The 25,410-nt window shown below is 38.9% G+C and overlaps 7 protein-coding genes across 11 annotated transcripts; 3 read left to right on the top strand and 4 right to left on the bottom strand.

The window, feature by feature from the left end:
* Positions 1-87: 87 nt before the first annotated feature.
* LOC130494624 (uncharacterized) lies at positions 88-7,985 on the top strand. Of its 3 annotated transcripts, none has more exons than XM_057005591.1 (3): positions 88-220; positions 5,479-5,725; positions 5,808-6,210. In XM_057005591.1, exons 1-3 carry the CDS (start codon positions 218-220, stop codon positions 6,101-6,103), a joined length of 546 nt encoding a protein of 181 aa, XP_056861571.1. In that variant the 5' UTR covers positions 88-217; the 3' UTR covers positions 6,104-6,210. The 3 variants fall into 3 exon arrangements, with proteins under 3 accessions (XP_056861571.1, XP_056861569.1, XP_056861572.1); XM_057005589.1 differs by lacking the exon at positions 88-220 and adding an exon at positions 2,664-3,721 and having other exon boundaries at positions 5,808-7,985; XM_057005592.1 differs by lacking the exon at positions 88-220 and adding an exon at positions 2,664-3,721.
* Positions 976-2,665, bottom strand: LOC108845741 (ferritin-1, chloroplastic). The gene is made up of 8 exons (XM_018618915.2): positions 2,284-2,665; positions 2,101-2,184; positions 1,942-2,002; positions 1,762-1,849; positions 1,601-1,662; positions 1,455-1,520; positions 1,318-1,381; positions 976-1,219 (listed from the first exon to the last, which is right to left on the bottom strand). Exons 1-8 carry the CDS (start codon positions 2,583-2,585, stop codon positions 1,185-1,187), a joined length of 762 nt encoding a protein of 253 aa, XP_018474417.1. The 5' UTR covers positions 2,586-2,665; the 3' UTR covers positions 976-1,184.
* A 3,001-nt stretch (positions 7,986-10,986) lies between the features above and the next one.
* Positions 10,987-12,115, top strand: LOC108845742 (uncharacterized protein At5g01610). Its single transcript, XM_018618916.2, has 3 exons — positions 10,987-11,262; positions 11,368-11,422; positions 11,567-12,115. The coding sequence occupies exons 1-3, from the start codon at positions 11,176-11,178 to the stop codon at positions 11,935-11,937; spliced, it is 513 nt and encodes a 170-aa protein (XP_018474418.1). The 5' UTR covers positions 10,987-11,175; the 3' UTR covers positions 11,938-12,115.
* A 2,007-nt stretch (positions 12,116-14,122) lies between these two features.
* Positions 14,123-16,261, top strand: LOC108845744 (protein trichome birefringence-like 35). The gene is made up of 6 exons (XM_018618919.2): positions 14,123-14,520; positions 14,636-14,933; positions 15,002-15,173; positions 15,255-15,451; positions 15,539-15,691; positions 15,783-16,261. The coding sequence occupies exons 1-6, from the start codon at positions 14,310-14,312 to the stop codon at positions 16,111-16,113; spliced, it is 1,362 nt and encodes a 453-aa protein (XP_018474421.1). The 5' UTR covers positions 14,123-14,309; the 3' UTR covers positions 16,114-16,261.
* LOC108845743 (protein BREAST CANCER SUSCEPTIBILITY 2 homolog B) lies at positions 14,291-22,578 on the bottom strand. 2 transcript variants are annotated; one of them, XM_057005594.1, is made up of 21 exons: positions 22,191-22,578; positions 22,011-22,109; positions 21,568-21,708; positions 20,468-21,427; positions 20,238-20,362; positions 19,993-20,147; positions 19,703-19,825; positions 19,441-19,626; positions 19,278-19,359; positions 19,117-19,167; positions 18,949-19,030; positions 18,726-18,837; positions 18,573-18,644; positions 18,098-18,296; positions 17,838-18,020; positions 17,446-17,588; positions 17,305-17,367; positions 16,992-17,202; positions 16,746-16,919; positions 16,529-16,587; positions 14,291-16,425 (listed from the first exon to the last, which is right to left on the bottom strand). In XM_057005594.1, exons 1-21 carry the CDS (start codon positions 22,333-22,335, stop codon positions 16,422-16,424), a joined length of 3,369 nt encoding a protein of 1,122 aa, XP_056861574.1. In that variant the 5' UTR covers positions 22,336-22,578; the 3' UTR covers positions 14,291-16,421. The 2 variants fall into 2 exon arrangements, with proteins under 2 accessions (XP_056861574.1, XP_018474420.1); XM_018618918.2 differs by having other exon boundaries at positions 14,291-16,587; positions 17,838-18,002.
* Positions 22,579-22,719: 141 nt separating this feature from the next.
* Positions 22,720-23,624, bottom strand: LOC108845747 (PRA1 family protein B5). The gene has a single exon (XM_018618922.2). It carries the CDS (start codon positions 23,472-23,474, stop codon positions 22,833-22,835), a length of 642 nt encoding a protein of 213 aa, XP_018474424.1. The 5' UTR covers positions 23,475-23,624; the 3' UTR covers positions 22,720-22,832.
* Positions 23,625-23,957: 333 nt separating this feature from the next.
* Positions 23,958-25,404, bottom strand: LOC108845748 (uncharacterized). 2 transcript variants are annotated; one of them, XM_018618924.2, is made up of 4 exons: positions 25,232-25,403; positions 24,649-24,849; positions 24,438-24,533; positions 23,958-24,176 (listed from the first exon to the last, which is right to left on the bottom strand). In XM_018618924.2, exons 1-3 carry the CDS (start codon positions 25,340-25,342, stop codon positions 24,474-24,476), a joined length of 372 nt encoding a protein of 123 aa, XP_018474426.1. In that variant the 5' UTR covers positions 25,343-25,403; the 3' UTR covers positions 23,958-24,176; positions 24,438-24,473. The 2 variants fall into 2 exon arrangements, with proteins under 2 accessions (XP_018474426.1, XP_018474427.1); XM_018618925.2 differs by lacking the exon at positions 24,438-24,533 and having other exon boundaries at positions 25,232-25,404.
* Between the last annotated feature and the right edge of the window lie 6 nt (positions 25,405-25,410).

The raw sequence follows: 25,410 nt of genomic DNA on the forward strand, positions 1-25,410 counted from the left end.
CCTTGAGACAAACAGTGTGTATTTTGGTTCACGCAGAGCCCATAGAATTAATAATGGGTTTCCAAAATTGGGAGGCCCAATTATTGTTAGACGGGTAGTGTGGGGGGCCTTCCTTTGGGATTCACTCACATCATCAAGAGAGAAAGCTTCTTAGTGGTCGGAGAAAGGCGATCGATTATCATCTCTATGGCTGGCTGGCTGTCCTGTCTCACAAACAATGGTCAGTGTGTTTTTCTCTCTGTCTCTTTTCCAAAATTCATTGTTTCTCCTTTTAACCAATTGATTTCCATGATAAAGCTCCAACACCCAGTAATTCCTGAGTCTTTGAGTTTCTTTTTTTTATTTGAATTTCTGAGACTTGGATATGACTTTAGGGGATTAAAAAATCATCCAAGATAGAATCCTAAGCTTTATCATTATGGAGCCCTACTACTACTACTACTAGTGTGATAGCGGTTCTTTGTCTTAGGATCCATTCCAGATAGAATCCTACGCTTTTTTGCTTGTTCCCCCCTATCCTATGATATGAACTTTCCTTCTTCTGGCTTTGGATGACGAAAGCACCTAATAAAGCTCACTCAACTTGATTCGCCACTATATACATATATACACAATTCTGATTCCTATTCTTTCACTTGATAATGCCTGCTTAGTGGTCTGAAGAAACTTTTATTTAATAATCTCTCCATTGATAGCTTAGTGTGGTATTTTCAATACAATACCCTCATGGATTCCATATTCAATTTTTTTTTGGAAACAGAGACATGTCATTTTCTTTGTTTCGTAATATAACTGGCTAGTCTAGTGTTCAGGATAAAATCTAAGTAAGAGAGCATCATATACTAGTTTTGGATCAAGCATATTGTTTGGCCTTTTGGATTTCAGCATTGCGTTTAGTTAAAGAGGGTTCTACTTATTAATCAGAGACTCAAGTCTCCGTTTGTTCATATATATATTTATAGTCAGAACATGATATGAAACACAAAAAAAAACACATTCATAGATTAAACTCAAGAAATTATTACAAAAACCATCATCTTAACACACAAAAGCTTACTACTATTACTACTACAATCTTATTTTTGCTCCAAATAATAAAACTTCCACTCTAGAAACTTTTACAGAATCTTCTTCGGTTTCTTGTCTTTTAATAATCTCCCCAGAGCATAAAGTGAGGTCCCAGTCTAGTTCAGAAGCATCTGGTCGAAGTGCCACACTCCTGCAAAAGACACATAGAATATAAGCTTTTCTTAAAAAAAAAGACTACTGAAATTATAGTCTTAGTGGAACTTAAATCCGGAGTTTAGATCAGTGTACCGTGTCCTTTGCCAACCATCCTTAGCTGGGTGATGAAGTCTGAGATCTTCTTGATTGCTTCAATCTAAGGGGTAGGGGAAAAATGATGTTTTTTAGAGTCACCACTAGTTAAGAAAACAAACAAAAGAAAGGCTCACCTGCTCTCCAAGAAACTCACTCTCAACGAAATCAGCTAACTGGGGATCATTGTTCTCTGATGCCACCTGTATTTATTTTTGATTATTAGTGTGACTGCTTTATTTGATATGACTTAATAAATGGATAAGTTTTGGGAACAACATACTCTGTGAAGGTTTAGAAGCTTCTCGTTGGTAAGTTTCTCCAGAGAAAGGGCCAACTCCATTGCTGAAAAAAATTCCATAGATTAGTATAAACCATTTAAGCTCTATCAAAAACATTATATGACTTAAAAGCTCGTGCTTGTTTATGTATAAAAAAAAATACCATATAAAGCATCTCCTTTTTCAGCATGTTCGAAATCAGAGACAGGGGAGACGATAGGGTGGAGTTTCACTCTTCCTCCTCTTTTGTTCTATACAATACACAAACCATACATTAAAATCATAAATCACTATTCTTTTCAACTTGTATAAATAAGAAGAAGAAAAAAAAGGGGAAACCTACCTGGTACTCCATAAACTTCTCTGCGTGCTCTCTTTCTTCATCACTTGATTCCTTGAAAAATCTGTGTGTATAATAAAATTAAAAGCCTATGTTTAGCTTATTGTAGCATAGTTTTATAAGTTTGGATTAAATTAAAGATTGAAAAGCAAATAAAAATACTTGGCAAGTCCCTTGAGAGCAACGTTGTCTCTGTCGAAGTAGGCGTACATTGAATGGTACACATACGACACGTTGTATTCCACACTGTCCCAAAAAAAAAAATCAAAAATCAACATCTCTCTCTCTGTTAAAAGATGTACATCTTTATAGTCATATAACATTTATACTGAGATGATTGCTTACTTGATTTGCTCGTTAATGGCAGCCTCGCTAGTGTCGGCATACCTCTGGCGAGCGAGGGAGGCATGAGATGTGATTGGAATGGCCAGATCTGCTTTCTTCACCTCCTCGAACGGCTGGAACACCACTCCCGTCATCGGCATATTGTTTGTGTCTACCGTCGAGGACGCAACCACCACTCCCCTGCCCCCCGTATTATGTCTGGGGAAGCCGATAGACATCACAGACGGAGAGGAGGTGACGCCATGGGGGAGTAGCGACACACCGGGCTTAGCGCTGAAAGAAGAGAGTGCCTTGGAGGCCATCAGAGAGAGAGAGAGATAAGGAGGGGAAATGTGTTTGTTTAGGTTATGGCTGCTGCTGCTGCTGCTAGTGATTGTTGATGATGATGATAAGAGAGGAGGAGAAGTGGGGTTTATATAAGAGGGAAATGGCGTGTGGTCACCGTTGGATCAGTATCCACGTGGAGGGCACAGATGAGGCCAGATGTAGAGGCGTGTGGCAGCCTCGTGCATCATCCAATGGGATAGTGTGAACGTGAGGATATTCGGTTCCACGTTAGCATCTCTCATTTCAGATTAAAAGCTTTTGTCTGCTTTCTCTTTTGTCACTCCGAATCTTTTTTCCTTTCTACTATTTCGGCTCCCCCACTCTCGCGTTGCCACCATTCCATTTCCTACTCGCTCTCCCCTCCCCCACCTATAAGACCATCATTATCAGTGGCCTTAGGGCCAGCCCTTAATATATTTTGGGTTTAAAATAAATCAAAAATGAGTAAGGCCAGGCCAAACGGGCTTAAATTAAGGTCTGTTTTTCGTGGCCCTTAAGGGCACGTGTGAGCACGGGATTGGGAGAAGAAACCGAAGTCGAGAAGAGATCGAAGTGTTTTGTCGGTCTGTTCTTCTCACTTTTCGAAAACCAAATCGAGAAGCTACCATCGTCTTCTCCGTTTCTTCGATCTCGAAATCATCGTTCTCCGTTTATTCTCTCCGTTTCCACTCCGGTTCGGCGTTTATTCTCTCCGTTTCATCTCGATCTCCATCTCCGTTTCGTCTTGGTGTATCTCGATCTCCATCTCGATCTCCATCTCGATCTCCATCTCGATCTCCATCTCGATCTCCATCTCGATCTCCATCTCGATCTCCATCTCGATCTGTTCCGGTTTCAGCGGCGGTTCGTTCGGGATCAGCGGGGGTTGCGTTCGGGTTCAGCGGGGGGTCGGTTCGGCTTCTGCGGCGGTTTGGTTCGGGTTCAGCGGGGGGTCGGTTCGGCTTCTGCGGCGGTTTGGTTCGGGTTCAGCGGGGGGTCGGTTCGGCTTCTGCGGCGGTTTGGTTCGGGTTCTTCGGTGGTTCTGTTCGGGTTCTGCGACGGTTAGATTCGGTTTCTCCGGCGGTTCACTCCGGTTCTGCGGCGGTTCTCTATAGTCGGCTATATCAACAAGGTATGTGAAACGCTCTGTTTAGATTTCATTGAATGACTGATTTTGTTTTCAAAATAATATTGTCTCTGTTCTGAAACTGCGTATATGATTGTTGATATAGATTGGACGTTGAATCATATGATGGTATCGTTGATGTATGTCTATGCTTAATATGATGGTAGTGTTAGTGATAACTCTTTGTGATAACTCTTGACTGATAGATATATTGTTGATGTAGCCGACTATAGATATGACTGTGAAGGAGAATAATAGTTTGTTTGTGATAACTCTTTACTCGTTATAGTTACATTGGTTAGGTTTAGTGTAGATGCTTCTTATAGTTACAATCGTTAGGGTTATATTTGAATCGTAATTGCTTATATCTACTCGTTATAGTTACATTGTAATTGGTTAGGCTTTTTAGGTGTGTAATAATAACTTCAGATTAGACATTTCCTGTTGATGGTTAGTCATTATGTGGGTTAGTTATTACTCTTCACTTGCTTATATCTACTCGTTACTCTTCAGTTGCTTATAATTAAACCCCATCTCATCCCCCATAAATATACACACCCTCTACTCTCTTCTATCATCTCACTCTCTTCCTTCTTCCATACTCATATGGATCCAAACTATCCTCAATCTCAGTCCTCTAGTTACGTAGGACTGCTTCACAGTCAACAAGGTAGTGTGTTCCATGAAAACTTTCCTTTCGAAAGTTTTTATTCGAGTGTTAACTTTGGAGAATCAGATATCCCGGCGTTTAGCTCACAACAATCTCAAGAGACACCAGTGGACCGTGCTGTTCGTCGCAAATGGACACCAGCTGATGACGCTGTCCTTATAAGTGCGTGGCTTAACACTTCCAAGGATCCGATAATTGGAAACGACCAGAAGTCGGGGACGTTTTGGCAGCGGGTTGTGGACTATTACGCAGCAAGTCCTCATGGAGTAGAGGAAGGTGAAAAGAGAGAGCCTCAACAATGCAGGAAGAGATGGGGCAGAATCAATGAGCACGTCAACAAATTCTGTGGGGCGTATTCTGCTGCAGAGAGACAACACGCAAGTGGTGAGAATGACTGTGATGTTCTCAAGAAGGCTCATGACATCTTCTACTCTGATCATGACCACAAGTTTACACTTGAGCATGTGTGGTGTGTGCTTAGGCATGAACAGAAGTGGCGTTGCCTTAACCCTCCTAGAGCTACTGGCGGTTCAAAGAGGAAAAATGTTGCAGAAACTTCAAGCACCAATGCTCCAGACACCAATGCTCCAGACACCAATGCTCCAGAAACCAATGTTGCAGAAGCTGAGACCCGGCCTGAAGGTATCAAGGCTGCTAAGGCAAGAAGGAATGGTGGGAAAGGGAAGTCCGTGGCTGAGTATGCGAGTATTTGGGCAATGAGAAAGGAGGATTTGGAGAAGAAGGAGACACTGTCCAAGCTGGCTATACTGGACACTCTCTGTGCCAAGAAAGAACCATTAACTGAGGCGGAGGAAGTGGTGAAGAATAAGCTTCTTGCCAAGTATTTCTGAAAACAAGAGTTCGAGATCTAATGTGTTGCTTTAACTATGCTGTCCTTTCTATTATCTTATCAATGCTCTGCTTTGTAGTATCTTAAGTATGCTTTTTATTTTCTGTTATGTATGTGTACTCGTTATCTTTCAATCAATGAAATATGTTATCTTTCAAGTTTAAAATTATGTGTTATTAATGTCGTTCTTATGCCATAATTATGTGAAAATTATGTGACATTAATCTCTGTTGTTTTGTGCAGGTAAAGATACAAATGGGGCTTCACAGCTATAGCCAGCCATCGGAGTCAGAGGATATCTTTGGAAATGATTCCCACAGTGGCTACAGCGAGACGGAGGATCTCATTAGACGTGACCAAGCTGAGCTAAGCTTATCTCGTGAAGCGGTGGTGTACCCTCCACAACCTGAGGTGGAGTTCGGCTTCCCGCAGAGTTGCTACTGTGGAGGTCAGCCACATCTTGCAACCTCTACCAGCAGCAACAATCCAGGTTATATTGATAGTGTTACAGATGTGTTTGTGTTCTGCAGAGAGTGGTCTCATTGTTTTGTGTTAATGCGTGTGTGATACAGGGCGGAGATATTACACTTGCGCGAATGTAGACGACGGGGACTGTCATGTTTTTAAATGGTGGGATGTGGCCGTGATGGAAGAGATGAAAGCAAGAGATCTCCACGTGCATCAGCTGGCCGAAAAGGTTGAAAACCTTACTCTTTTTAGTGACTATGAGACTGAGCAGAAGCTCCTGAGTCTAGAGAAACTTGTTGGTGATTTAGCTAAGGAGAAATCAAGGTTCACTTTTGAGTACTTTGTGGCTTTACTGGTTCTGGTGGCAGTTTTACTAGGCATGCTGGTTATGTTTTACTAGGCATGATGTTTTAACTTTGTGGCTTGTAATGTTTTAACTTAATCAGAGATGTGAACAATGTTTATGTTTTGTAATGTTTGATGTAATCGGATTGTGAAAAATGTTTATGGTTAAGTAATGTTTTTTGTTTATGATAAATTATGTGACACAAATTGGTCACAAGGTGTACTTGGTCACAAGACAACATAAATTGGTCACAAGACAACATAAATTGGTCACAAGGTGAAAAATTATGTGACACAAATTGGTCAGAAGATGTACTTTCAAATACTCATAAAATTTTGGCAGCATATATCATGTGAATTGTGACTTTATCACATGAAAAAGTCACAAGATTAAATCAATTGCAACTATAGTATCACGGGAGAAGAAATGCACTTCTTTAAATAGCCTTCTTCTCTCAATTGCAAAATACACTTGCTCACTCTTTTCCTATTTCCAATAATTTTTATCTCTTTCAAAAATTGTCGATGGCTTCTTCTTCTCATTATCATTACCACAGAGAAGATAATGATCAATTAGATTCCATGTTTGATGATTTATCTGAAGAAGACGGTGATATTTTTCCAGAACCTAAAGAGCGCAAGAAAAGAATTTTTATCGAGAGAAACCGGGAAGAAGGCGCCACCAAACTCTGGAATGATTATTTTAGTGAAACTCCAACATATGGGCATCGTTTATTCCGGCGACGGTTTCGAATGAACAAACCCTTGTTCATGCGTATTGTCAATCGTCTCTCTACCGAAGTACCATATTTTCGCCCAACACAAGATGCAAACGGGCGATCTGGTCTAACTCCGCTCCAAAAATGTACTGCAGCAATTCGTCAATTGGCATACGGTGTTGGGGCTGATACAGTTGACGAGTATGTACGACTAGGTGAAACAACTGCTGCAAAATGTTTGCACCGTTTTGCTGCCGGAATAATCCACTTGTTTGGAGATCAATATCTAAGACGCCCTACACCGGGGGATCTTCAAAGACTACTCTTTGAAGGAGAAGAACGTGGCTTTCCGGGGATGATTGGAAGCATCGATTGTATGCATTGGGAGTGGAAGAATTATCCTTCCGCTTGGAAAGGAATGTATTCACGAGGAACCGGAAAACCAACACTTGTATTGGAGGCGGTAGCTTCATATGACCTCTGGATATGGCACACGTTTTTTGGAGCTCCAGGTACAATGAACGACCTTAATATTCTTGATCGCTCACCTGTTTTTGATGACATTATTAACGGAATAGCTCCGCAAGTCAACTTCAACGTCAACGGAAGAGAATATCACTTGGCTTACTATCTCACAGATGGTATTTATCCAAAATGGGCGACTTTTATTCAATCTATCCGACTTCCACAGGGTGAGAAAAATAAGCTATTTGCTAAAAAGCAAGAATCAGTCCGAAAGGATGTTGAGCGTGCCTTTGGAGTCCTGCAAGCTAGATTCGCCGTTGTTAAAAATCCATCTAAATTATAGGAAAAAGAAAAAATAAAAAATATAATGAAAGCTTGCATCATACTCCACAATATGATTGTCGAAAATGAACGAGGTTCATACAGTCTGCGTAACATTTCAGAATTTATTGACGGAGAAGGAGAAGGTGCATATTCCGTCGGTCTAGGTCATACACTCCGCAATACAATTGATGCTCGAAGAAGGATTCAGGATACACCAACCAATCAACGATTAAAAGCTGATTTGATTGAAAATATATTGGCTAAATTTGGACATCTTCCAAATAACATATAAATTATAAAGTTTCTATGAATTGAATAAAATGTTTCTTTTCCTTTTTTTTATAATGTCTGTGATGTTTTTTTTTCTTTGTAATTTGTTGTAATATTTTTTTTTTCGGCAACCGTTGTAATTTGTTTTTTTATGTTAAATTTGGGTTTTATATGTTTTATATAACTCTTATCTTTCATTTATCATTATTTATTAAAATAAACACTTATATTATTAAGGGCCAAAATATATTCCCTACTAATAATCACCATTTTAACAAGTGCCCTTAACTCTTTCCCTTAACACAACATTTATAATTAAATATGTCTAAGGCCACAAAATCATGGGACACCAATATTGATGCTCCAACTTTCTCCAACCTTTCATTTTTCTCTAATTTTAGACTTATCTTATAAATCAAGTAAATGATATATAAAAATTAAATTTAGTTCATCTATTTGGACTTGGAGATAGACAACAAATACAATTGTGCTGACCAAAAGAAAGAAAAGTATTGATAACTTGTACAACGAAGTCAAACGTGTAACATTCTATGATGCATATCTACTTTGTAAGAAATTGGATAGAAATTGAAGTACTTGTTGACAAAAAAAAAGAAATTGAAGTACTTATCTTTTCGGCTAATAGACTAAATATTTTTAAAATAAATATAATTATATCTGAAACTACCAGAGCATAAGGTAGAATGTTCCAAGTCCATCTAGATCATACATGATGTGGTCTTTAATCTTTATCACATTATTATCGAATCGAGAAAGAGGTAACGAAACCAGGCTCCTTCGTAGATCATATAAGAGAAGCGAGTAGGAAACAATCTGAGCCAAAGCGTGTGTGAGGTTTAAAAGTCCCATATAGTTTCCTGTCTTTATCTTAGACAATTACACGCTGGTATAAGTACAACGTGGACCTCACTAGTCATGGTTTCCACAAAACCAAAAATTTCTTCTCTCTTTTTTTTCTTTTGAGAGAACAAATCATATCAATTTGTTAAGCTTCGATGTTTGCTAGCCAGAGCAAAAGATTATGTAAGGTCTAAAAAGATAAGAGTTAGGTTTGGTTTAATATTCTTGGCTTTGCTATTTCCACAGATTTTAATCGATTCATGTCACCTTGTCACTCACAAGTCACAATGAATAAGTGTTGGAACTTTGATATTTTCGACAATAAAATTTGTAATAAAAAAAAGAGCTGAAGTTTCTGTAAGAAAAACTCACAATTTAATTAACAAACTACAAGTATACAAAATAAAATAAAATAACGAACTACAACTATTGAGAAGATTAATCTTAATATATATTTCGTCTGGATGTTACTCTCATTTGGAATGAATTCAAACATAAAAGAAATAAAGTAATGGGAGATTTGACAAAAAAAAAGTAATGGGAGCAATGGTAATAGGGGAAATGGAAGAAGATATATTGCAAAAAACCTTTTACTGAAGGAGAAAGAGAAAGACCGAAGACACCGAAGACTTAAATCCTCTAGCTCCGGCCCGGTGTTTACCGGTGTCGGAAGCACCCCTCCACCCTCTTCACTCATTTTCCTTTGCTTCCTATGCTTTCATGCTTTCACGGAGTTAAGATGCAGGTGACTCTGAATTTATTGGATCTTAACCTGAACTCGTTTCGGTGAGCGTCGGTAACAGATCCCGGTGTCCTTTGGAGTTACGGCGAGACTTGCGGTGCGGCTGTTGCTAGGGGAGTCGGCTTTTAGGACTGAAGCTTCGTCAGATCCCGATTTTCCGTTTTTAAGATCTTAGACGGTAGCTGCTCGACGACGGCGCGTGACAAGGAGAGACGCCTCCTCCACCCTCGATCTAGCTTTCCCTGCGGCGGTGAAATCATCGGAGGAGAGGACTAGTGTCCGGCGGAAAAGGGTTTGCTCCTCCGGTTCGCCGGGGGTTTATGCTTCAGACCTTTGAAATTTGAAAACCGTTTATCCTGTACGCTTAAGATCGTCAAAGTCCGCCTTTTTCTTCATTATCTCGTTTCCGTGTCTGGCTAAGGATGAAGACATAGTTTTCTCGAGACAGCTACAACCGAATTCGGATTTGCGCCTCCTGGTGTAGCAGCTGGTGGTTCATGTGCTACATTCCAATCAAACGGCGACCTTCAGCTTTGTTCTTGATACTGGTCTTAATTTGGTGTGAGGGCTCTCGATTGAGTATATGCTCTTGTATCGTTTGGTCTAAGTAGATGGTCTTAGGGGCATCCATTCTGAGTAGTAGGATGGATCGTTTTCTTTGTGGTGCAAGACGGCAGTGTTGTTTCAGCTAAGTAGTGTAAGTTTGGGAGTTTCATGTTCTTGGGGTTTAGTGTTTATCGGGAATTAGTGCATTGACTCTTTCAGTTGCAAAATTATCTTGAGTTTTGGTGGATACAATGATCTTTTGTCGTTTAGGTGCACGATTGTTTATTCTGGTTTTGGGCTTTGAGCGGCGAAGCTTGGTTGTGTGACGGTGTTGGTGGACTTCTATCTATCTAGGTGCAAAGCGAACGTCAGAGAGTGCGTTCAAGCCGTATCCGAGAGATGCTCAGATCATGAAGCGATCTTTCTAGTCGGGTTGTGAAGTCTTGGTTTTAGTCACGAGTGGGGATGGTATCGATCGGCAGGCCATAGGCAGCAGCGATAGATCCGAGTTGAGAATGCACTGCGGTGTCTTCGGGTTGTTCAAGTGGATGCTTCGTATGGCGTGCTGTGGGCAGCATCGAGTTATCCAGATTGTTTTATCCACCGCTTAAAGGTCGTTTGCACTGAATTGTCGTGTGCTATTGTGTAGTTGTTGATTCTAAGTTTATTGAGTTGTTGTGTGCGTTGTAGCTCGTTTGCCTTGTCAAGGTTGTGTTCCAAAGTGACCCCGGTGTGGGTTTTAGCTGCCTGTTCTTTGGGCTCTTGCTCTCGAGATATCTTTTATCTGCCAGCTTCTGTATGAAACTATCGTATGAATGAATGAATTTCAATTTGGGAAGAAGATATATTGCAAAATTTATAGAGAGACACACTAATTCAAGATGACAATCTGGATCTGATGATGCAGTCCCAAGTAGTATTTACTTTTCGTACTTGCTGTTTCGATAAAAGCCACGTACAGGTGGGTTCTGCTCATTTACTACGTGTCATATATCAATTGGATTGTTGGAATAGTTACAGAACAATTTAAAAAAAAAAACAAATCCAACGAGGCGAAGGCGAGACGGAGTGGTACACAACCTTGTTCCTTCCTTGGAAAAGAGAAGATAAGAGCTTCTTCTTCTTCTTCCTGGTCGTTTAAGAAAAAGAAGTCTCTCTCCTTCCCTTTTTTGATCTCTGAAAAAAGAATCTGTCTTTGCAATGGATCAGATGTTCAACAAGGTTGGATCCTACTGGTTAGGTCATAAGGCGAACAAGCAGTTTGACTCTGTTGGTGACGATATCAACGTACGTTTTCATATATTTACGTGTTATCTTGATGATATGATTCTCATTGCCATGCTCATATGCCTAATTCCTTTGACATTCTTGTTTTTTTTTTCCTGTGTCCAGTCGATATCAACGAGCATCGAAGGAGGAACAAAATGGTTGGTCAACAAAATCAAAGGTATCTTGTCTTGAGTCCTTGAAATTAATTATAGTATGATGGTATGATCCACATAGATTACAACAACAAAAATAAGGTTAGAGAGATAAATAACACATGCTACGGTTTATGGCTTCGCTTCTAAATTAATTAACCTGTACGTAGGAACAATGCAGAAGCCGTTGCCTGAGCTGCTGAAAGAATATGATTTGCCTGTGGGTATCTTCCCACGGGATGCTACAAACTACGAGTTCGATGAACAGACCAAGAAACTGACGGTGCTGATCCCATCTGTCTGCGAAGTTGGCTACAAGGACTCATCCGTCCTCAAATTCACCACAACAGTAACGGGATATCTCGAGAAAGGGAAGCTATGTGACGTGGAAGGGATGAAGACAAAAGTGATGATATGGGTCAAAGTCACAAGCATCTCTGCGGACTCATCAAAGGTGTATTTCACTGCGGGGATGAAGAAGAGCAGAAACCGAGATGCTTATGAGGTTCTAAGAGATGGCGTTCGAGTTGATAAATTCTAACTCCTTCTGCTGATGAGAGTATACATATATATATTCTCATCTGTTATCAATTAAATTATTAAGTTTTAAGCTTTTTATGGGTTTGCATGATGGTGTTATGATCTGAAGAATTAACTTGTGCTGTATGGATTCGATTGATGAAGAGTATTCTTGGTTTTGTATAAAACAAATTCCATGACTGTACATTGTGCAAACACAATACTCCACAGTAGTAGTAATGAATTGAGTGCTCAATGATTAGGTTTTCAAAAACATATGCAAACGAGGTCTGAATAAAAACTGCAAGTATTGTTTGTAGCTGGAAACATATCTATCATAATTAGTATACATATCATATAAGAGTAAGACCCAATAAAACACAAGAAGAGGGTAGATAAGGTGGATAACCGGAAAACGAATATTTCATATCCAACATATCACCATATTCATATTGACTTATATGTTCGATCAAAAACATATATGTATTTTTTGAAGAATTTAAATAACATACATTTTGTTTATATTTTTTTGTGAAAACATACAGTTATCATATCAGCTACCATATTGTTTAATTTTACTGACTGGGATGTCATATATACAATAATTTTAAAAGTAAAATAAATTAAAATAAATGTTTCATAAAAATATAGTTTTATAAAATGTAAATGTTTATAAATTTTATTATTTAGCAAAATTAACAAAACTTTATTAATTAATAAATTTTAATCTTATATAATAAATATATTCGTTATAATGTTTCGATCCTATCAGTTACTCTTATGTTAATTTTGGTTAGGTGTTTGTATAGAATTTTTAGAACGATTGTGTAATTACGCAAATAATTTTGTTTTAGAAAATTAAGAATTTATGAAATGTTATTCTAATTTTTTAAATGACCAAGATTAATCGAGAATAACACAATTTCAACACTATATATAACTCTTATAAGGACAATATTATGATGGGCTCAAAGCATTTACAAATATATATTTTATATAAGATTAAAATTTCATTATTAAATTAAGTTTTTTTAAAAAAAATTCATAAACGTTTATATTTTCTAAAAGTATATCTTTATAAAAAACTATTTAAATTTATTTGATTTATTTTTTAAATATTATATATTATGATTTTTTGTCAGTAAAATTAGCTAACGTAATATCTACCTCGGTAAAATTAGATGATGATGCTTATGTGACGATTAATGTGTATTTTCATCAAATTTTTTAAAATATATGTTATTTGAATTTATCAAAAATACATATAGAGTCATATAAAACAAATATAAATTAGACATATCTTGATATGTTGATTATAGAATAACTAGTTTCCTGTGGATAGCCAAAGCGTCTGGATGCGCGTAAAAGGTGGATAATCAATGAGCATATTGCATATAGATGAGTTAAGATTATAGCATGTTCAATAGTAAGGTTCTACGTTGAATATATTAAAAAATGATAGAAAATGCAAAACTAAAAAAAAGAAGTAAAATTTTTGAAGAGAGTATCTAAAATATTAACTCCTTAGATATTCTTTAACAATTTTTAGCAATTTGTCAACATGTGATTAGTTAAATTTTGACAAATAAAAACCAACTGTTTGTAAAAAATATATTAAAACAATAATAATTTACAAGTTTTTTTAACGTCTGATTAATTATGCTATCATTCGATAATTCTACTACCATATATGAAAATACACGTTTGACTCCGATTCATGTTCGATGATACGTCCGGCACCATGCTAAAGATCTATTACAACTATTTTTTCATTTGTATTTTTTAGAATTTGAATTTTAGATCTAAAGTTGTATTAGATCTAAAGGTGTAGAAGCGTTAATAAATTGTTAATCAAATCACTTAAGAGAGTTTCCAGATGATCTAAGAGAGTTTCCAGATAATTTAAAGTTTACACACCTATTATTAGATACCAACCATTAAGCTTGCTATTAGAAATCTCAAGAAAGAAAATTTACGATGATAAGATATTATAGTTGATTTTTACCCAAAAAAGATATATAGTTGATTTACTACCCAAAAAGGAATATTAGTAATTAACTAATTGCATATCTCATTCGCAGTTGATGCGCGTTTACATAACATCACATCAGCTCCAGAAGAGAAGAAAAGATGATGCTCCTTAAACAAAGTGAATATTTTAACTACAAAAAAGGACTGATACCTCCAAATAAAATATGAATAGTGATGTAAGTAAATTAGCTCAAATCAATCAAAGCAAAAGCATTAAAGAAGGGAGAGAGGTCGGTGGAGGAGTAGGAGGGATTGAATACAAAAGATACCACCCGAGTGAGTGACGAGAACGTGAACCCATATAATAGTTCCAAACAAGGAAGGAGACTTTCTTCTTCTTCTTCTTCTTCTTCGTGTAGTGAGATGTCTCAGAGATGGAGCAGGAAGAAGAGTCGGCTTCCACTAGCTGGACTACTCTTCATGCTCGCACTCGCCGTCACGTTTATGGTTCTCTACAACGAGCGTAGCATCCAGCAGATCCACCACAATACTACTACTCGCGAGCAAGATCTCCGACAAACTTCCACCTTTACTTCTTTCGTCCATCCCAATCTTCCTCCTCCCAGTGATCTCGGTACTCTTTTAACTCATCTCATCATTCTGATTCCTACTTTCTAATTCATTCTGTGTTTGTTTAATCGTATCAACTTACGGATTTGCCCGATTCTGTTCAATAATAATAATGGCAGAGGTTTTGGATAGATTCAGCCGATGCAACTCCACGAATGAATACAGTGGCAAGAAGATAGGATGGGTTGACCATAAGGCTGCTCAAGTATCTGACTTTTTTGCCACTGCAAAGGAGGACAACATTTGCGATGTCTTCTCTGGAAAATGGATCTTCGATAATTCTTCTTCCTACCCACTACACAAAGAATCTGACTGTCCTTACATGTCTGACCAGCTAGCTTGTCAGAAGCATGGCAGGCCTGATTTAGAGTATCAACACTGGAGATGGCAACCTCATCCCCCCTGCAACTTGAAGACGTAACCCAACTACCTACTACTTGTACTATTAATCCTACTTTTTCTGCTAATTTGGTTTTGGTGGTTAGGTGGAATGTGACCGAGATGTGGGAGATGCTGAGGGGAAAGAGATTGATGTTTGTTGGAGATTCTTTAAACAGAGGTCAATGGATCTCTATGGTCTGTCTCTTACAGTCTGTTATCCCGCGTGACAAGCAATCCATGTCTCCTAACGCTCACCTCACCATCTTCAGGGCTGAGGTAATATAACAACTACCTTTTATAATAAACACACTTCAAACTGTAATATGTCGGTTATGGTATTGATTGATCACTCTGCAGGATTACAATGCCACGGTGGAATTTCTGTGGGCTCCATTGCTCGTGGAATCCAACTCTGATGACCCGGTCAATCACAGGCTGGATGAACGGATTATCCGACCAGATTCAGTTCTCAAACATGCATCAAAGTGGCAACATGCTGATATCTTAATCTTCAACACATACTTGTGGTGGAGGCAAGGCCCTGTCAAGATCCAGTAAGTAGTGTATATGTATGTAGACAACATTTTCTTCTTCATAGGTTTTGGGCACTTGAACTCATAATGCGTATATTCGAACTTAAGATGGAGCAGCGAAGAAAAAGGATCGTGCGAGGAGGTGAGTGGCGCGGAGGGAATGGAAATGGCAATGAATGCGTGGGCTCATTGGATTTCCAAGAATGTCGATCCAAACACTAAGCGGGTCTTCTTCGTTACAATGTCTCCTACACATCAATGGTACAGCAATCAGTATCCTAATATATATACGTACTCTCTTACCAAAACAAAATTTTACTCACCCTGGTTGTTGTTAACCGGATCACCACAGGAGCCGAGAGTGGAACCCAGGAAGCGAGGGAAACTGCTACGGGGAGAAGAAGCCAATAGAGGAAGAGAGTTACTGGGGTAGTGGGTCTGATATTCCCACAATGAGGATGGTGGAAAGAGTGTTGAGGAGATTGGGACCAAAGGTCTCAGTCATCAACATCACACAGTTGTCTGAGTATCGTAAAGATGGTCATCCCTCTGTCTACCGGAAATTCTGGGAACCTCTGAACGATGACAGGTTGAAAAATCCTGCGTCTTATTCGGATTGCATTCATTGGTGTGTACCTGGTGTTCCTGATGTCTGGAATCAATTGCTTTTCCATTTTTTGTGATCATTACAAATTCCTCCCCTTGCGAGCTATTCTTTTTTTTTTTTGGTCTTAGTGATGTGTTTTCGTTTTCTAAAACACACAATCTTTCGCTTCCGGATTATGTAATTTGTAGCAGTCAAGCTTCAGAGTATACATTGTGTTTTGACAATATGCAAAAATCAAATATCTGTGATAATTTGGCTACATGTAACACTAAAGCAAAGATGGGTTACTAATTGCCAAAATAAGTAAAAGCATTAGCGTTAGACAACTTTAGACTTATGAGCAAGAAAATTTTGTAGAGAGAAGAAAGAGATGCGTGTAATTATTCACCTTGAGCATGTAGAATAAGCAATTAAGCATCAGCGTTAGACAACTTAAGACTTATGAACAAGAAAATTGTGGAGAGAAGAAAGAGATGCGTGTAATTATTCACCTTGAGCATGTAGACGCACCGATTATAAATAGAACTCTCTGCCTAAGTTTATGGATCACCTGACAATTTAATTAAAGCAAAACACGAACAGTTAGAGACGAAAAACCAAGTAATCTGAAAAAACCAAAACCTGACAGAAAAACCAATTACCGAGCCCTAAGGAGAGTAAAAAAAAGAAGATCAACAATATAGAAAGAGGTAAATGAAGAGAACGAACTGAGTTGAAAGAAGAGAGCTTAGCCCATGTTTGGATATGGGAACTGCTGGTTTTGAGGTGAGAGGAGTAAGAAGCTTCTGCGTTTATGGAATACACTGAGTTCTCTGTTGCCTCTCCCACCCACATATCGTTTTTCGCATCCTTTGCTCTTTTTATTAGGTTGCAAAATCCTACCTGCCAAATCATATAAGACAAAACACTTAAAACATTATTTCTCTCAGTCTCTCAGTGAGAAGATTACAATACCACTGATCCGACAAGACTTTGGCTGATGTGGGGAGTGGGCAAGTCATCCTTGGATGGGGTACTGAAGCTTATAGCAAGAAGACTGTTTGAGATTTCCCCTGAACGTGAGTGTTGAGTAGATCCATCTGTCACAAACACCCACTGCTTCTTTTGCTCAACATCCGTGTATACATTTCCAACATATACAACGTACGCAGCGATATCAAATTCACTGATATAATAATCATCAGATATGTTGTTAGTGTACATAGATTACCAAAGTGAGAGTTCGGAAAGAGTGTACATAAAAAATAAGCTTAGAATGAGATTTAACCTTGAAAGAGGAATTCCACCAAAATCGGTCAAAGAAATGGGTTTACGGGGTTTGAAAAAGGGCCTGAAGCAACAGGGAGATAACAAAATTAGAGATAGATTCAGGTATGCCTACAAAAGAAAGTTCACAATAACAACTTACTGAAAACTTGAAGAAGCTTTTGGAGACAAAGGCTCCCATCTTGAGCTAGACCCTCTGGCATGTAAGTAAAGTGTTTCTGAATCTGATATCATTGGTACTAGCCCTTTCACTACGTATATTTTCCCCTCTGTCAACTCGGTTCTCTGTCACAATAGTAGTAAGAAATGGCATCTGTTTCAAAAAATCTCAAGTACAAAAATTGCTTAACTAATGGTTGATGCTCGTAATATTCATTGATGGTTACAGTTTTCTGATATGAACTTTCTGTCCTTACAAGGTCCACAGCAACTCTGAGAAGCTTATGATTGAATCTCAACCTTATATCTAAGCTCATATGTGCGTTAACTTATAACACGTGCATGAATTTTTCAGCTATACGCATTTCAATGTACCTGTCTCTCCGTTGGATTCCAGATTGTTACTATGCCTTCTTTTGGATTATGTTTTCCTTCATAACTTAAGCTCGTCAGTCCAACAAGCCTAATCCTCATGAATGGCGTGACATCCCTTTCACCTAAGCCAGCGTCTTCCAGAGCTTTTGCCACTGAATTTTCCATCTGTTTTTGTTTTGCTGCCTAAGGTTTAGAAACCTAAAACTCTTAATTAATTTGGCGCTTAACGATCTAGTAAGAAAAGACAAACAATATTCCACCTCAAATTTTGATTTATATGTAGTGAAAGATGTCAACTGCTCCAGACTCATTTCTGCCATTAGGAGTTCAGGTTCAGAAGCAGTCTTTAACAGCTTAAAGACCTTGGCTCCTTCCTCACTGTCAGTGTCGTTCTGGCTGTGGACACCATTTACTGCTCTCTCGTACTCACACATAAGACCCTCAACAAGATCTGAGCGCCTACAGAGAACAGAAAAGACAGGTAGAGAATGAGAGGAACTGAAATATTAAGCTCGTGTTTGGTTAAGCAACAAAGCCAGTTGATTAGAGTAATAGGCTAATCTATCCGTATTCAGAAGCCCAGAAGATTTTGTTTGTACGTACTTAAAAAATGCTAATTCGAACCTAAAATTTATATCTAGAGAACCTTTATAGCTTTTGTGGGTTGCTCATGATACTAGTTATACAAGAGATGCATGTGCCAAATAACTGCCCTCTAAATTAATGTGAACTTGCCTCTGGTTATGCAGCTGGATCATTCTACTTTCCATTCTCTCTGATCGAACAATTGACTTCTTTTCACCTAACCTGTATATGCCGAGCAAATAATTTTTTACCAGAAGAATACAAGGGACCAAGTTGCATTAAAAGGTACCCATTTATATTGACCTTTCCTTGTACAGGATAGGGTATATTCGTGTGATTCCAGCTAACGTTTTAGGCACTGGACCCCCATTGCCCTTGATACAGTTGAAGGCCAGAGGAACACATACTTCTTTACCTTTAAGAGAATATAAGACAGTCAATATAAAGAAAACAATATGAAAGCACAGTCACTACGAAAGAAGCAGCTTAGAGGATGTAGTGAGGTCAACAGCACAAAGCTACTTACAGAATCCTAGTCGGTCTGCCCAGTGAGCTCTGTACGTCCCATTAATATTCAACAGCAAACAAATCGTATTTGAAATCCCTGCCTGAAAGTTCGGTTGGATGAAATCATGAAGCAACCAACATGCTAAAGTTTCGGAAGCTCAAATAAAAATTTGGAAGTCTAAGAAACCTCAAGAGGTGATGTTGGTGTAGCCCAGCCAGAAAGTCCTGCCCCAAGGATCTTCAGATAGGAAAAAATAACGTGCAGTACGCGTACTGTAAGTCAGTGATCTAACAAAAAAATGTGTATTGCCAAACTACATATTTAAACCTTGCAGGAAAATAACTTACTCGAAGCTTCTGTCCAACAAACAATTTTCCAGCATTCAGCTGCTTTGTCAGGTTAACATCCAGGGCAGCATTCATGGAGTACCTGTGATTTAAAAAAAAAAAACAAATCATGAGGAAATGAGACAAGAAGACGGGTATCCAAACAACAATAGCAATTTCATACCACCCATCACTGAGCTCTACTTTCACATTGCTGCCATATCCAGAACCAAGTGCTTCCTGAGAATCGTTATCCGTCTTTGGATTTATAGCTGATATGTAGAGCACCATCATTGAAGAAGCTGGAGCGTCACCACTCAGAATCCTCTTGATTGCAGAGCAGTGACCATGATTGACTTCTCGATCATATCTATGTAGGTAGATTAGCCATGTTAGATTTAGCATGAACTCAAAAGGCAACGAGCTGTGTTGAACGATTGAGAAACCTGTATTTCAGTTCTTCAAGAACATTGGTGATAGTCAGAAAATTTCCTCTGCATATAACTGGGTAGCATGTCTCGTAGCATGCAAGTTTCCAGACGATCCATCTGTAGTGATTAATGACCCACCTAGTGCACACACATAGTGACAGATTAATAGGTGGCTAAATTATTGCTACTGTCTATCTAAAAAGGAGAATCACATGCGAGACACAGTAGAACGTTGACATATCATCTCTGATATAATATAGAAATAAGATGGGCACTATAAACATTTCAAGGGACGAATAAATTACTTTCTAGATGCTTGTTGTAGGGAAGCACCAGACTCAGCCAACATTTGGAAAAAAGTTTCAGCCCCAACCATATTTGAGGAAGACTTATCACAGAATACATATTTATCTGCATTACTTGATTTGATTCTTCTGACATGGTCTGGCACATAGTTCATCTAAAACCAGCCCGCAAGTATAGTTTGAGTGAACGAAAAACAAAAAGGTATATAACTCAAGATAACGTGAAAGGGATAAAAGATTTATACCTTAATTGTAACTGTTGGATGCATTCGAAAATAATCCTTGATATATACTCTTGGAGACCTGTCTGGATATCTTGTAGAAAGCACCTTTTTGGAATTAAGTGTATCAGAAGATACGATAGACAAACCTGATCATAGACAAGAATCAACAAATCATAAGAACCAAGCAAATAAATTACACATAAAAAATTCGTCACAACAAAAGATGAAATGAAGGTTCCTGAATCTTTTACCACTTAAAGCATGCTGAGCATTTTTCTTTAAAGGAGTCTTAAAGGAGGAATTCCTTGGCCTTTTAAAAGGAGAAACGAAGATTGTCTTTCCCAGTCTTTTCTTTTGGGTATTGTCTTGTTTATTGTTTGCATAAGCTGTATCGCAGCGATTTGTTATATCAACAAGTGGCTGGCCAAATTGTTTAGCTATTGGAGTGAAACCGTTTGCCTTGGCATTATTCACTGCCATATTTGATGCTAAAGGCATGTTATTTAATAGTCCATTTGTAGCAAGTTTAGTGATATTCAGAGCACAGTCTGTCTCATCAACAGCCGCATCGAATTTCTTGATCAAATAACCCCCTGAAGCTAGATCCTCCAGTTTGACTGATGTGAATTGCTTTGAAGATGACCGAAGAGGAGATACAAAACTAGTTGCCGAATGCTTGTTGCTTGTCTTTCCTTTATAACCAGTGTTGGCGTTTCTACTGTTTATAGCATCCATATCATCTAACCTTTGAACTTTCTGTGGTGTAGCAAACTGATCACCTGCCGCTACATCATCAAAGAAAGTCCCTGAGTCAGGGTCTCCGAGAAGGTTTCTGGCACGTTTCAATGCCTGGGCTGACACTGACAACGTTTTCCCACCAGCAGTCTGAAAATTTGTTGGAGGCAGCATTGCAGGTGGATATAAATTTTGTGATATCTTCCGAGATACATGACCCTCGTATTGTCCTGGAGTTTCTGAATGATGGTGGAGCCCTCCTGTAGGATGAGTTTTAAACTCAGAGCACCCACGTTTCTGGTGGGAAGAATTGGACGGCTTCAAGTGGTTAAATCCATCAAAAGCATCATCTTCTAGCCCTAACAATGCGTTGGCTCTTGACAGAGCGGCAGAAGATACAATAACCTTCTTGTTAGAAGCAGTCTGGAAAAAAGAGTTGGGATCACCAACCCCACTCTCCCTGAGAGGAACGTTGTCTACACAAAGAAATAGAAGCTTAGTAACATATCAACTGGTAAAAAACAGTAATTTGTAACAGTAATCCCTAGAAGAGCACAAGGGAGAAATAGATATATAAGCATAGTGCAAAGAAAGGAGTAGAGAGATAATAAGAAACCTGAGCTAGCCCCAAGAATAGAAAGAGCTTTGGCAATGGAAGAGTCTTTGAATGGGACAGAATGCCCTGAGGCGGTCCTGAACATAGGGAAAGTTGAAGCTGAATCCACTTGGAGATTGGAGCATCCTGTGTTGTACAGATCTAACGTGTAGCAAGGAATTCAAAAGATTATTCAAAACCCATGTCAGTAACATTCTCGGTGGGTGGTAACTTATATGGAAAAAAAGCATATAATATGTACTCCTATTAAATATCTGTTAACAAATCTTAAATCGAAATTCCAGAAGAAGAAGAAAAAAAAGGAAAATAAAGAGATCTCAGAAGCAGATAACACCAAATGAATGAAATGAACAAGAGATGCAGAAAAATAAAGAGAAGATGATCTTCAGGGTTGCCTAGCCTAGCGAATCAAAGTTGTCTAAGAATATGCTTGCTGGGGGTACCTGGTTGATGATGATGTTCATCTGCTAAAACAGATTTGGCAGAATTCCCCAGCCCAGTCCTGAACATCGCTTCATCCCCCTGCGTAAGCTTCGACCATCCTTCATCATCATAACAATTCATCTCAGCGCGCCGTCACACATGACTAAAACAAATTCACAACCAAAAAAAGAACAATTAACCTTGGAGCAAGAGATCGTTCATAGATGGTAGAGGAGCTGTGGTTTCAAGAGCAGAATCTTCTGAGTCGGATTGGAGAATCCGGCCTGCGACTTCCCATCGGAAACAATCGCCGCTTGAATCGCGAAATAACCTCCACGTCGACATTTCTTCAGCCGATGAACTAATTAATCGGATGGGCGCTTGCTTAAGTGTTATCCTCTCTGTATCATTCTGATTTAGCCCAACGACTGAGGATTTTCTTTTTCTTCTTTTTTATGTTTCCCAAAGTCGATCAAAAATCAAAAGATTTTGGAACGGCGCGAAAGTGAAAAAGCTTATGGGCCGAGAATATGAAACGCGTAGTCTTAATTTTGGGCTTTATTCTACTGAGACAGGTTTATCAGAGATTGTCGTACTAGGACAATTATGTCAAGTGTTTGGCCCAATATTACTACGCAGCGCTTTGGAAAAGAGACGACGTAGCGTTCCAAGTTTGGACAAGTGAGATGCACGGCGTTTTAAGTAGATCAAAAAAAAAAAAAAACAATCTGCTGAATGAAGAAATTACATTGCAACAGTAAAGGTTCACAGAGAAATGATACTAACAACAAACAATCTTCACGAAGAAGAAGAAGAATACTAATAGATTCTGAGACGGATCGCTATACGGCGGAAGGCCCTGAGGAGGCAGAGGAAGACGTAGGAACACCGATGAATGTTGAGAGGAAGCCGGCGGCGGCAGGATCATGTTCGTCAAGGAAGAGATCATCGGGAGCTCTGAAGGCACCATGGACGCAGACCGTGGCTACGCCGACCATGAGGGCGGATATGAGTACAGATCCGACGCTGGTGAAGAAGATGACGACGATTGTGGAGAGGATTAAGGCAGCGAGAGTTTCGAGGTCGGAGAAAGATCGGCCCAAGAGGATGAGAGGTCGATCGGCTGGACGGAAGAGGTAGAGGAAGAGCCAAGAAGCGGCGAGGCACGCGAGGAGCACGAGAGAGAAGGGATGGGCGAGAAGAGAGAAAGCGATGATGAGAGAGACGATGCAAAGGTAATTCACTCTGAAATATGAGGAATTCTTCCGGAGTCGCAACGCCGCGTGGGAAAGAGAGTCTGGTTTGGTGAAGGCGGATCGATTGAGGAGCTCTGACCATGGTCGGCTACGGGACACACCATCACGGACCGTTTCGGTGACGCGGTTCACAAATGCACGAACGGCTGGAGGAGGTTGCGATTCGGTTAAGGTTGGGGGCTGAGTGGTGGTGGAAACCGGAAGCACTTGAGAATCTGACGACACCATTCCAGATTTCTTCTCTTTTTCTTTTTCAGAGAATTAAAGATCGGAATCGGGTATGTAATAAAATATATATCTGAAAGTTGGATGAAGAATAAGTTACAGATCCAGACTGTTTCTTTACCCACACGCGTTGTGTTACGCATTTATAGACAATTTCTTACGCGTTTTTCAACTTTGCTTCATTTCATGACGATATCTTTTTAGTAATATTTCATGCCATCTTGATTACTTAGCCATGAGAGTATTTTGAAGTCTTTACCAAAAATAAATAAAATAAAACTCTATTATCAACCAATGCCCTAGGAAAATTTACTCAGTCAATCTTCTTCTATCCCACATTTTTCTATGACAATGACATCACACTAATAATCTCCTTCAAAAACATTTAATCAGAATCCTGAAATCCAATTTTACTCTTAACCCAAATTAATATATGATCAGATCTCATCTCATTTATCTTTGAAGTTGAGCTGTAGCAGCATCATAAAACATTAAAAAGTTCTTCTCTCTTAATGCAAACTCCGACAGACAAACGTTAAGAGATAAGGAGTGTTTACAACTGGAAATAGTTCAAAGTTGGTTGACAATGAGGGAAGCTTAAATAAATACTAATACCACACACGTTCATAGATTGCCAAATCACATTAACCTCTTTACTTGCCACGGAATCTAGAAAGTCGATCCATTCCAACCAAAGAAGGATCCCTGCACAAAGTAACCAAACGAGAAAAAGGAAGTGACATCTCTGGATGGCCTATGGGCATATAAACAAGCAATCAACATGATGAATGCTCGGTCGGGGGTCACTAATGTGGAGATTCTATGTATAACTCAAAACAAACAAAAAGGTGAGGATGTAGACTTCTGGAAATGGTTGCAACGATTGATATATGGCTATTTAATTTTTTAATTTTTTTTTTAGAAAGAGTAAAAGAAAGTTAGAGGTCTGTCTTATGATGAACTTACACAAGAAGATGTATTTGTTCTCTATTCAATCATGACCTAGTAGTAGTGCTGGTGTAAAGCATGTAAACACTGTGCATATTCTTGACTTTGATGGGCCTAGAGATAAAGATGGACGGATGAAAATGAGAACTATGGATGCGTGAAAAACGAAAGACATGTTATTTATGTTTAAGTGCATCAGAGAGAGAGGGAAAAATGGTTGGTTGCTTGCCTTGGTGTCGTAAAACTTGAGGAAGAAGCGAGACTTGGGAACAGAGAGCTTAGTCTCAAGGATGGCGGAGACAGCAGCGCTGAGCTTCTTGTTGACATCGGGATTAAGGCCACCGATGGAGACAAGTTCACCATAAGCGGCAGGGTCCTCGGTGCCACCAAATGCCATAGGCACTGATCCTTTCAACACAATCATCACATACTGCGCAAACATTAACATGAAAAAAAATTGCAATTAAAATTCAACAACAATTTAAGCAAAAGAGAAAGCAACTTAGTTCGAAAACAAAAATGATCAGCGAGAAATATATATATGTATTTTTTTAAAAAAGTGAGGAATGGCCAATCCAAAGACGAAGCCTAAATCCAATTAGTATAGACAAATGAACACTAGGAACAAACAGTCATTAGCCTCGCCTCAGCTCAGCTCATATGTTCAATAATAAGATAGGATAGACAGATCAAGGGGAAAATATCACTGGCTAAAATTATTACTCAATCTTCTAATGATAATAATCCTAGATCCCTAAACGAGGATGGAACAGAAAAAAAAAACAAGGTGAAATCGAGCGGGGAAAGAATACGTTCTCAGGCTTGCCGATGATTTTGGCGACGGAGGAGGTAGCTTCGGAGAGAATGGAAGAGGTATCGACGCCGTCGAGGCTAACGTTGGTGGAGATGTTAAGGCACGGCATCTTCTTCTTTTGTTTCTTTCACTCTCTTATCACTCGATCCTCAGTTTTGATTGATTTTGGGAAAGCTA

This window comes from Raphanus sativus, chromosome 3, assembly GCF_000801105.2.
Source record: "Raphanus sativus cultivar WK10039 chromosome 3, ASM80110v3, whole genome shotgun sequence".
Lineage (NCBI taxonomy): Eukaryota > Viridiplantae > Streptophyta > Magnoliopsida > Brassicales > Brassicaceae > Raphanus > Raphanus sativus.

Coding starts and splice junctions, on each gene's coding strand:
- LOC108845741 (XM_018618915.2), bottom strand. CDS start 2,585: ATGGCCTCCAAGGCACTCTCTTCTTTCAGCGCTAAGCCCGGTGTGTCG. Junction 1,521..1,600: donor AGCTTCTAAACCTTCACAGA/GTATGTTGTTCC, acceptor AAATAAATACAG/GTGGCATCAGAGAACAATGA. Junction 1,382..1,454: donor GTGAGTTTCTTGGAGAGCAG/GTGAGCCTTTCT, acceptor CCTACCCCTTAG/ATTGAAGCAATCAAGAAGAT.
- LOC108845747 (XM_018618922.2), bottom strand. CDS start 23,474: ATGGTGTCGTCAGATTCTCAAGTGCTTCCGGTTTCCACCACCACTCAG.
- LOC108845743 (XM_057005594.1), bottom strand. CDS start 22,335: ATGTCGACGTGGAGGTTATTTCGCGATTCAAGCGGCGATTGTTTCCGA. Junction 18,645..18,725: donor CCTATCCTGTACAAGGAAAG/GTCAATATAAAT, acceptor CGGCATATACAG/GTTAGGTGAAAAGAAGTCAA. Junction 16,588..16,745: donor AGCTCTCTTCTTTCAACTCA/GTTCGTTCTCTT, acceptor TTAAATTGTCAG/GTGATCCATAAACTTAGGCA.
- LOC108845744 (XM_018618919.2), top strand. CDS start 14,310: ATGTCTCAGAGATGGAGCAGGAAGAAGAGTCGGCTTCCACTAGCTGGA. Junction 15,174..15,254: donor TCACCATCTTCAGGGCTGAG/GTAATATAACAA, acceptor ATCACTCTGCAG/GATTACAATGCCACGGTGGA. Junction 15,452..15,538: donor CAAGGCCCTGTCAAGATCCA/GTAAGTAGTGTA, acceptor TTCGAACTTAAG/ATGGAGCAGCGAAGAAAAAG.
- LOC130494624 (XM_057005589.1), top strand. CDS start 6,574: ATGGCTTCTTCTTCTCATTATCATTACCACAGAGAAGATAATGATCAA.
- LOC108845742 (XM_018618916.2), top strand. CDS start 11,176: ATGGATCAGATGTTCAACAAGGTTGGATCCTACTGGTTAGGTCATAAG. Junction 11,263..11,367: donor CTGTTGGTGACGATATCAAC/GTACGTTTTCAT, acceptor TCCTGTGTCCAG/TCGATATCAACGAGCATCGA. Junction 11,423..11,566: donor GTTGGTCAACAAAATCAAAG/GTATCTTGTCTT, acceptor ACCTGTACGTAG/GAACAATGCAGAAGCCGTTG.
- LOC108845748 (XM_018618924.2), bottom strand. CDS start 25,342: ATGCCGTGCCTTAACATCTCCACCAACGTTAGCCTCGACGGCGTCGAT. Junction 24,850..25,231: donor TCATCGGCAAGCCTGAGAAC/GTATTCTTTCCC, acceptor ATGTTTGCGCAG/TATGTGATGATTGTGTTGAA. Junction 24,534..24,648: donor TCAAGTTTTACGACACCAAG/GCAAGCAACCAA, acceptor CTTTATCTCTAG/GCCCATCAAAGTCAAGAATA.